Source organism: Monopterus albus, unplaced genomic scaffold, assembly GCF_001952655.1.
Source record: "Monopterus albus unplaced genomic scaffold, M_albus_1.0 scaffold128.1, whole genome shotgun sequence".
NCBI lineage: Eukaryota > Metazoa > Chordata > Actinopteri > Synbranchiformes > Synbranchidae > Monopterus > Monopterus albus.
In genome coordinates, this window is record NW_018128008.1 from 2,286,299 (window position 1) to 2,296,856 (window position 10,558).

Here is a 10,558-nt window from a genome sequence, read left to right on the forward strand (position 1 = left end):
CTTCAAAATAAAACTGGTGTTTCTCCTGTTTATTCCTGCCTCATCTTCACTTCAAGTGAAGGAGAACATGGTTCGTGTCTGCATTCATCAGTGTGTTTTTAAAGAGACAAGTAATGGGAAAAAGCGTTCTGAGAGATCCTGAAACAGTCAAAATGAACATAAATACTCAGTTTGCAAAGCTGAGAGTGTACATAGGGATACATCAGTATTGTTTTAACACCAACTTGACACCAAACTATTCCTTTAATGTGTCTGAGACCATCAGTTGTTGTGCTGAGGTGTTAACAGTCCAATTCACCTATTTCAGTAATCCATCTTATGGCAAAACCTCAACAAAATAAAGAGAAACAGTCCATTACTTTAAACCTTGAAGGTCAGTCATGCTGGAAAATTTCAACAACTTTGAAAGTCGCAAAACCATCAAACATTATGATGAAACAAGCTCCCATGAAGATGCCCAAGTCAAGGACTGGCAGCTGTGGCAGAGGGTATTGCACGTTCATTAGATATTATCAGGTATTTACCAATTAACATAGGGTTAGCATAGAGCCCAGGACAGTGGCCCAAAACACTCCTCCAGGCTACAGAAGGGCTATTGGACCAAGAAGGAGAGTGATGGTGATCTGGACTTTACAGTCAGCTGACAGCAAAGCTCAGCCAAGATAGTCTGGGATGAGATGGACCACAGAGTGGAGGAAAAGCAGCCAACAAGTGCTCGGCACATGTGGGAACTCTGTCAAGACTGCTGGAAAAACTGTGTAGGCGACTACCTCATGGGGATGGTTGAGAGAATGAAGGTGCAGAAATGTTAGCAAAGCAATAGGTAGCTACTTTTAAGTAAATACAGTGTAAAACATTTTGCTTTAACACATATTTGCTTACCACATAATCCAGATGTTATTTCCTAGTTTGGATGTCTTTAGTGTTAACTTACGATGCAGAAAATAATAGAGAGAATTGGTCCAAACATTTTACTGGTACTGTGTGTGTATATGAGCAGTATAAACACTCTATAAAGACAGTATAAAGCAAAGGTTTTTGTTCATCTGTGCAGGAGAAGAACTTCCTTCAGATGGTGGTAGAGGCAGGAAGCCCCGGGATTCAAAAGCAGATTGTCAAACCTGAGAACCTGAAGTGCATGGAAGTCCGATATGAACAAACACTGCAGGAGCTGGCCAATGTTATCAAGGTATCATGTCTTTAACATTTATGAAATGTTGAAATAGATGAATATCCCCTTTCAAGGATTCTGTGTATATCTGCCCCATTATATTATTAAATCACAAAGTATGATTGAATAAAACCAATTCCTATTTGCTCAATGCATAGCAACGATTTTGTCTATTTTAGTGCACTAATAAGGCAGTAGTTACTAGGTCCCACCTCAGGAAAACTGAAGCTCCACTGTTTCGTTTTCATGACTTGGATACACACACAAAAATCTAACTACATCAAGTACATAAAGCACTAAGTTTGCCTTCAAATACATTTCCTTTTTTTCCTCTCTACAGGGTGAGAATGCAAAATAATGGAACGACATTGACGTTTTCCTCTGAACAGACATCTGTGCCTTATAACCATCAATCACACTCGCTACTAGGGGCAATTTAGAGTCCAGAACCCAGCCTGGCAACCCCGCCGAAAATCTTCCAGATCTGCCCCTGCCTAAAGCTCAAGATGATGCCTTCAAATATGCTGTGTTGCCAACACGCTAAACTGCAAAATTCAATGTACCATGATATACAGAACAAATAAAAGCAGCGAGCCCTCACATGTAAGCCACAGAACATCATGGGTTCTCTGAAATCGCACAGCGTCAGCTTCTTGTTATGTGGAAATAAAGCCTGGCAATTAAAACACGTGGATGGAAACAATCAAACATCATGTCAGGTGACTTTGTCTCAGTCCAGTCAGGTTTATTCCAGGTTTAGTCCTTGCAGTACATAAACACGGTCGGTGTTATACAACCGTTGTGCTATCAGTCCCATTTGGAAGTCTTCCTCCTCATGTATCGCTCTCCTTCACTGTCGATGGCCTCGTATAGTTGCTGATCGTTTTCTTTCGTGGCGTGCAGGTAGCCCAGGTAGCCTACACACAAAGTGATGGTCACCAGTCCGAACACCATCACCGGTTTATTCTGCAAAACAACAGAACTCTCTGTTACAGTCAAGGGTTTCGAGGGGATGCATCTGTCAGGCTGCTGATGTACTATGTAGCGGTGTTACTCTGTAGGAGCTAGCTGCTAAGCTAACTTCTAACGACGCTACTGCTTTGCTCAGGGAAAAGCAGACTGAGCGTGTGTCAGTGTCTTACAGGTTTTATGAAGAGTTCGGGGTTGACGGCTCGGAACAGCGTGGTGGTCTTGGCTCCCCTCAGCCCGGGGACCCTGTAACCCTTTTCGCCGGGATTCTTCTGCCCTTTACCGGCATCTTTATCTGACATGTCCTGTCGAACTTATGCACGACACTTCGTTGGAAACATATATGATAACGAAGCTCGAAAGCTGAATAGCGCCGCCTTCCTAATATTATTGCTACTGGTCTTTCTTCTTCTCTTAATGGCGGTTATCAAACCAGCGCAGTTATATGTATAGCGCCACCTACTGCACTGGGGTGTCACAGGGTTTAATGTACTATATTTCTATATACTGTATCTTACTTTCTAATCCCGCATTTTTGAGAAAATTAAATAGAGCCATACAGGATTCCCACATCTTCTCACCCATCCCCAAAATCCCTTGCAGATTCCATCCTAGTCCTAACTCATAAATACTCAGATACACACTTTGACATTAAATAAAAGGTTGATTTTAGTCCAGTATGTCCAAGTCGTAATCTTGGGGAAAAACACTTCTGCTCTTCTACACATAATTTGAAAACTTAACATATTTCTGTATTTAATAGTGTCTCCCTTTTGATATGTGTCCCACTTATTCTGCCCCCATTGGTCACAAGTGACGTATCCCTAAATTAACCATTTAGAATTACCAGGTATTCTACATGATTTGCTCATAACACGTGATCTCATTTTCAAGTATAGTCAAACACTGTGCTCTCCAAAATAACTCCACATAATTCCTGGTAAAAGAAATTCCTGGGGAAAAGGGCTACAGGGCCCAATGGGCTCAGGGGAGCCCAGACCACCACACTGTCAACCCTGAACTCGTCATAAAACAATCACATTGCTGGTTTTGGTGTTTTCATGAGAATTGTTGATGACAGCAGAATACAGAAAAATGCCAACTTTTTCTTTATACCATCAAAATTAAAAGTTCCTAATGCAGAAAAATGCCCCTATGTGAATCATTTCTCTATTTCTTGATTATCATTACTGATCATGTATTTTGTGGGTGAGGTTGTAGGTAATCTTTAACATAGCACCATATTTAATAAGTGGATCACATTTTGCATATAAAATCTTATTTTGCAATAACAGCTGTAAATTTCAAATGCATGCGGGTCGCTCCTATTCAAGTATTTCTGAAGTGTTCACACAGAATTAAAAGGGAGATACAAACTGACGAGTTCAAGATGATTTCCCAGTTTGTCACTTTACCCATATGTATTTAGATAAGAACAGCGCCTCCTGGTGCTTGGAACACTCTACTGCAAGGACCCTCCTGATCATTCATCATCATCATCATCATCACCAACTTTATTTATATAGCACATTTAACACAGCCGAAACTGACCAAAGTGCTTAACACAATATCCACAACACCCCTTAAAAACAACATAAACGAACAACAAAACAAAAACATCCTACTCAAAACGACCCCCTATCATAAATCACAAGCTCAACAAGACACAGGATCACACTGGTTCGAACGCCAGACGGTACAGATGAGTCTTCAAATAGGTTTTAAACGTGGACAACGACGGGCCTGTCTAATATAAAGGGGCAATGCATTCCACAACTTAGGCGCCCCCACAGAAAAAGCTCTGTCCCCCCTAGATCTCCGCCTAGCCCCTCAGTACCTCCAAGAGCAGCTGGTCAGCCGATCTGAGGCACCGGGAGGGGATATAGGGATGTGGCAATTCCGTAAGATAATGGGGGACCAAACCATTTAAAGATTTAAAAACAAATAAAAGAATCTTAAAATGAATTCTAAAGCACACCGGCAGCCAATGCAGGGAAGCCAAAATGGGTGTGATATGGTCACTTTTACGTCCTCCAACCAATAGACGAGCAGCAGCATTTTAGACTCTCTGGAGGCGGGCAAGGGCGACCTGACTGAGCCCAAAATATAGTGCATTACAATAATCCACACGAGACGTAATAAATGCACGTATTACCGTATTACCCTCTCAAAATGCTGCCGTGAAAGAAAGGGCTTCATCTTTGCCAGCTGCCGGAGGTGATAAAAACTGGCCCGTACAACTGCATTCACCTGATATTCCACTCTAAGAACAGATTCTTGATGATTTATAAATTCAGTATGTTTACCACCCAAAACTATGTACTGTTAATGTATGCACTCAATAATAAACGCAGTAGTATTAGGTTTACTGAACACAACAGGACCATGTGAACCACCAGAAGATCTGACCAATTATAGACTATTCTTGAGGATAGTAGGGCAGGGGGAAAGATGACACCTGATGCTGTGTATATGAACTGTTAATTCGGTGTCGTCGTCGTCGTCCCACGAACCTAAACACGACAGGAAGCAGCTTTTATTTGCATTAGACAGCTCCATGTTACTATGTCTACATGTATATGCTTCACTTGTAGAGTCAATTTTCTTGTTCAACAGGTGACCTAGAGGAGGGATCACATGATTTATAGGCATTTACAGTAAACTAGTCAAAAGAAAACAGAAAGCAGTCGTATGCTATACAAAGGGATCAGATACAGCGTTGTTTGCTCTGAGTCTGGCTGGATAAGGTGTGGCACAGACCTGCGCCTTGCAGGTGCGCAGCGCTGGTGAGCAGCGTACACACCCGACACCGTCCGCTCTTACAGCTAGAGGAGGAATCCTCCGCATACTGCGGGTAAGTGCTCTCCTTTCTGTTTGCACAGTTTTTGTATGTATTCTTTTAGGCTAGCCTACTCGTTTGTAAGATGGGATATCAGCGTCTTACAAAAATAAACAAGCCAACATACATAGTAGCGCATATTATAACGTAGGGCCTATATTGTCTGGTGCGCTCTGTCCTTAGAAATAGCCTACACCTGTTACAGCAGTAAAGATCCAGTTGACCACCTCGAAACTGTATCAGTGTCCTCATTGTTAAGAGTATACATGTTAAATTTAATATATATATACAGTGGTGTGAAAAAGTGTTTGCCCCCTTACTGATTTCTTATCTTTTTGCATGTTTGTCACACTGTAATGTTTCAGATCGTCAAACAAATTTATATATTAGTCAAAGATAACACAAGTAAACACATCATGCAGTTTTTAAATGAAGGTTTTTATTATTAAGGGAAAACAAAATCCAAAACTATATAGCCCTGTGTGAAAAAGTGTTTGCCCCCTAAACCTAATAACTGGTTGGGCCACCCTTAGCAGCAACAACTGCAATCAAGCATTTTCGATAACTTGCCATGAGTCTTTTACAGCGCTGTGGAGGAATTTTGGCCCACTCATCTTGGCAGAATGGTTGTAAGTCAGCCACATTGGAGCGTTTTCGGGCATGAACTGCCTTTTTAAGGTCATGCCACAGCATCTCAATTGGATTCAGGTCATGACGTTGACTAGGCCACTCCAGTCTTCATTTTGTTTTTCTTCAGCCATTCAGAAGTGGACTTGCTGGTGTGCTTTGCATCATTGTCCTGCTGCAGATATAGACAGATAGATTTGCATTTGACATTCTGTGTTTATGTATCAGTAGCTGTCCATATATAGTCTATATATACTATATAACTTTCTTAGGTCAGTTAGTGTCACTACTTTACTTTAAGAATGTGAAATGTCAGAATAATAATAATAGAGAAAATGATTTATTTCAGCTTTTATTTCTTTCATCACCTTCCTAATGAGTCAGAAGTTTACATAACTCGGTTAGTATTTGGTAGCCATAGCCTTTACTTTGTTTAACTTGGGTCAAATGTTTCTGGATACCTTCTACAAGCTTCTTCCAATAGGTTGCTGGACTTTTTGCCCATTCCTCCAGATAGAACTGATGGAAATGAGTCAGGTTTGAAGGCCTCTTTGCTCACACACGCTTTTTCAGTTCTGCCTACAAATACTCTATTGGATTGAGGTCAGAGCTTTGTGATGGCCACTCCAGTACTTTGACTTTGTTGACCTGAAGCCGTTTTACCACAACTTTGGAAGTCTACTTTGGGTCATTGTGCATTTGGAAGACCCATTTGCAATTCACATCCTGGCTGGTGTCTTGAAATGTTGCTTCAGTATATCCGCAAAATCTTCCTTCCTCATGATATCTATTTTGCGAAGTGCCCCAGTCCCTCCTGCAACAAAGCACCCCCACAACATGATGCTGTGGCAATGTATTCTAGTCATGTCACACAATCTGGTGGTCACAGAACTCAGTGTAACACCAAACTACTCTGATGTTGGTTTGTGGTCATTTGAATATCTGCAAATGTGTCTGTCCCACTGAAGCTCAGTATCATTTGACATGATGAGAGCAATAAAACAAGTCCTGCTTTTATGATTTTGTGTGTAACGGGGTCCTGTATCTGCAGAAAAGGTCCTGATGAAGATATGACTCCGCAAGCAGGGAATGTGCCTCTAAATTCATCAGTCTATGAACATTAGAAAATCATTCAGAGTGAAAAAACCCAAACACCATTAATGTTCCTATAGTATGTACAGATATACAGTATCACACAACCAAACCTAAGAGGAGCCACACATTTATCAAAAATGTCCTACATTTTTTTAAGCCATTAAATTAGTCAACACCTCTCAGCTTGAAGAAAAACTGAACATTATCACCTTCATGAAGGATGATTTATTTCACAACTGGATTAGATTGAGTTTGTTTTAGCTTGGTGTGTAACCTGCGTACTGACAAAGCTGCAAAGAGGCTCTTTACAGCCTGTATATAAAGGTGGAGGTCTACAAATCAGCCACACGTTACAAAATTATGTAATTATTGTGTTAATACAGTGCAGACCTTTCATAAAGAGTCCACATTACAGATAATGTTGTGCAGTGAATGGAAATCAATGGTTTTCAGAAAGGTGGTCATTAGTGATGTATATATAAATGATGTGATTTGTAGTAAATTGGTAGAAACAAACAGAAACATTGGTATACTTATGTGCTGCTATATTCAATTGCATCTTGGTTTATTCCCTGACAGGAGACTTGGAGGAAGATGAATTGGGGCTTTTTGGAAAACGTTCTCAGTGGGGTGAACAAGTACTCTACCGTGATCGGACGCATTTGGCTCTCTGTGGTCTTTCTCTTCAGGATCTTGGTGTATGTGGCAGCAGCCGAGCAAGTGTGGAAGGATGAGCAGAAGGATTTTGTATGCAACACCCAGCAGCCTGGCTGTGAGAACGCTTGCTTTGACCACTTCTTCCCCATCTCACAGGTGCGTCTCTGGGCTCTGCAGCTCATCATGGTGTCTACTCCATCCTTGTTGGTTGCCCTGCATGTGGCCTACAGGGAGCACCGGGAGGCCAAACACAAGCGGAAACTGTACAAGGACAAAGGGAGCATTGATGGAGGTCTGTTCTGCACCTACACAGTGAGCCTGTTCTTCAAGATAGCCTTCGAGGTGGGCTTCCTACTCACTTTCTACTTCTTGTATAATGGCTTTGAGGTGCCCATACTGCACCGCTGCAGTGAGAGTCCCTGTCCTAACACGGTCGACTGTTACATTAGCAGAGCCAAAGAGAAGAAGATCTTCCTCTACATCATGGGCTGCACCTCTATTCTGTGTATTGCTCTGAATTTTGTGGAGCTCATGTACATTGTATGGAAGAGGTTGTGGAAATGTTTCACCAAGTTGTATGTCCCCATGGAGGAGAAGGCTTCCAGCCACAGCCGACGTGTTTCCATTGTCAACACATACGTCTCTACAGAGCCCACAGTAAACACAGAGGACAGCAATGTACAACCTGCATCCACTGCTGAAAACCAGCCTGTCTGGTCTCAGAGGGCTGCGAATAACTGAAACAGTGAAATTGAAACAGATTTTAGGATACAGTTAGTTGTAAACTGAGAGATACAGCATTTATTTGTGTGAGCATACTGACACATTAATGACACTAAGTAGGGTTTTAACACTATTACAGCCTCATATGCCCTCCTCTATGCACTTATGTTATGACACTCTGACTTGTCTAACTCCTGACAGTATAAATTTTCCAGTTAAGGATTCGGTTCTGCTGGAAACATGAATTTCACATAGCTCCAGTACATATATAAAAACACATCTATGGGTACATCCCAATTCTCTTAACTGATCATTCTTTGCTCCTCAATCCTCACTTGACCCAGAAGTCATTTCGGTATGACATCTTGACAACCGTCCCAAAGCTCTTATTCCTGCAGCGAGGGGGCTGCCTGGAGGAGCCGTGAGCAGGGTTGCACCATCCTTTGTCTTTTTAACTAACACACCCCTTTCTCAGAAATCAGTTGGTGACTGGACACCTGAAGTAGGACTGGTGGACAGGACATCTCATGACTCTGACACCCTGCTTAGACGTGGTTTTAAAATGTGTCCTTAGTCATTGGTTCACAAGTGGACAGCACTAAATACAAGTGTGAATGAGCACCAAGACAGATTGTGGTCAAATCACTGAAACCACTTGCCAAGGTGTTCTGGCACACATTTGACCACAATCTTTTGTAGTATAAATGTTAGTGCGTCCTGATGCATCTCCGACAAGGCCATTTGAGGAAAATAAAAATGGCATTTGTGAAATCATGTTTATATTTCTGGATTATCATTACTGATGAATTGTGTATTTTGTGGATGAGGGTGTAGGTAGTCTTTAATAAAGCGCCATATTTAATAGGTTGATTGCTTGTTTTGTATATAACATTTTATTTTGCAATAATAGTTATATGTGTCAAATAAATGTATTTGAGTCACATATTTTACTGTGAAATGTATCTCAGTAGATATGGTAATAAAATAGAAATAACTCCGTTTAAGTAAAAGTGCCAGATTTTGAGGTAATTCAGTTTTATATTCCATCAGGACAAGGTGCCCATATTAACTCATCATATAATAATAATTATAATATAAACAGCATTTATATAGCACTTTACAACTCAGAAGGGCCCAAAGTGCTGCACAGTATATACATATCTATCGACTAACACAATACTAAACAGTCAACAAGATAATCATAGAGCATAAAACAACATGTAGACAATGCCATTTAGAGGCAGGCATATAGGGTTATCCTGGAGGTAGGCATTTGAAAAGAAATACACATTTTAAAAGGGAGACATTAAAAACTGCCAGTGGAGTTCAAAATGATTTGGATAGTTTCTCAGTCCATGTCACATTACCCAGATGCTTCCCAGTGTGGGAATAACCTACTGCAAGGACACCTTCTGATAATTCTTGAAGACTGATCAAGTCCAGCTATATAGCTATACATACGTACAAAGAAATAATGGCCCTGTTTGCAATTTCCTTGTTTTCTACATTAATGGGTCATGAAATGTGTTCTGATCTTCATCAAAGTCACAAATATCAACAAAGACAGTATTTCTAAGCTGATAAAACACAAACAGCTATGATCTTTCATGTCGTTATCGAACACACCCACTAAACATACAAAGTGATGTTGGAAAAAAGTAATGGCAACACAAGGCTTCTGATGTTTGAATGTCAACTGGAGTCAGGTGTTGGCAAACCTGAAACAAGCAATGAAACAACTATGAAGGTGTGGTTTAGAACTAATCTGATTTATAAAAACACTCAGTGTCACTGGGCTTTTCACAAGCAGCATCAGCTGATGTGAGCCAGGCCTCGCAAAAAAAAAAAAAAAAAAAAAAAAAATTCAAAGAACCCCTCAAAGGTTGTTGATTTGCATGGAGCTGGAAGTAGTTACAGAGTCATCTCATAGACTTTAGGTAGTCATCAGTCCACAGTTAGATATATTGTCTATCAATGGAGATGATTTGGTACTGTGGCTACTCTCCATAGAAGTGGGTGCCCAGCCAAGATCACTCCAACGGTACAATGCAGAACGCTCACTGAGGTAAAACTGAACCCTAAAGTAACAGCAAAAGACTTGAAGGATTCACTGGAGTTACTTAGGGAGTCCATGGCATCCTTTTCTATGTTTTCTGACTTGTTTACAATGTTACAAGAATCACTTATCATCTTAAACATGACTGAAAGCTCAAAAATGAGGTGTAGCTGTGTTATTGTACTTCTATGCAGAAGCAACTTGGTTTGTACAAGTCCTGCAAACTCTTGCTGGCAAGACTTTTTTTCCAACTATGTGAAGTTTTACGTAGTACTTTACGGATTTCCTTGAATTGTCATAATCTTCTGGCTGTGTACATTCATGTTAGCTTGCCTGACATCAGTGCAGTGACGTGCGGTCAGGGGAGGCAGGGGAGGCAGAGCCTCCCCTGTCATTCTTGACAAGAAAGAAAAGTTAACCA

The 10,558-nt window shown here is 40.9% G+C and overlaps 3 protein-coding genes across 3 annotated transcripts in view; 2 read left to right on the forward strand and 1 right to left on the reverse strand.

The window, feature by feature from the left end:
- ddx51 (DEAD (Asp-Glu-Ala-Asp) box polypeptide 51) overlaps positions 1 to 1,787 on the forward strand; it is a 14,913-nt gene extending 13,126 nt beyond the window's left edge. The window contains exons 15-16 of the mRNA XM_020612883.1: positions 1,055 to 1,189; positions 1,512 to 1,787. Of these exons, the coding sequence (XP_020468539.1) occupies positions 1,055 to 1,189; positions 1,512 to 1,529 (153 nt within the window). The 3' untranslated portion in view covers positions 1,530 to 1,787. The remainder of the gene's footprint in view (positions 1 to 1,054; positions 1,190 to 1,511) is intronic.
- A 99-nt stretch (positions 1,788 to 1,886) lies between these two features.
- On the reverse strand, positions 1,887 to 3,278 carry smim8 (small integral membrane protein 8). Its single transcript, XM_020612884.1, has 2 exons — positions 2,314 to 3,278; positions 1,887 to 2,137 (listed from the first exon to the last, which is right to left on the reverse strand). The coding sequence occupies exons 1-2, from the start codon at positions 2,440 to 2,442 to the stop codon at positions 1,979 to 1,981; spliced, it is 288 nt and encodes a 95-aa protein (XP_020468540.1). The 5' UTR covers positions 2,443 to 3,278; the 3' UTR covers positions 1,887 to 1,978.
- Positions 3,279 to 4,702: 1,424 nt separating this feature from the next.
- LOC109967389 (gap junction beta-7 protein-like) lies at positions 4,703 to 8,928 on the forward strand. Its single transcript, XM_020612917.1, has 2 exons — positions 4,703 to 4,994; positions 7,281 to 8,928. Exon 2 carries the CDS (start codon positions 7,296 to 7,298, stop codon positions 8,097 to 8,099), a length of 804 nt encoding a protein of 267 aa, XP_020468573.1. The 5' UTR covers positions 4,703 to 4,994; positions 7,281 to 7,295; the 3' UTR covers positions 8,100 to 8,928.
- Positions 8,929 to 10,558: the final 1,630 nt, after the last annotated feature.

Coding starts and splice junctions, on each gene's coding strand:
- smim8 (XM_020612884.1), bottom strand. CDS start 2,442: ATGTCAGATAAAGATGCCGGTAAAGGGCAGAAGAATCCCGGCGAAAAG. Junction 2,138..2,313: donor CCGAACTCTTCATAAAACCT/GTAAGACACTGA, acceptor GTTGTTTTGCAG/AATAAACCGGTGATGGTGTT.
- LOC109967389 (XM_020612917.1), top strand. CDS start 7,296: ATGAATTGGGGCTTTTTGGAAAACGTTCTCAGTGGGGTGAACAAGTAC.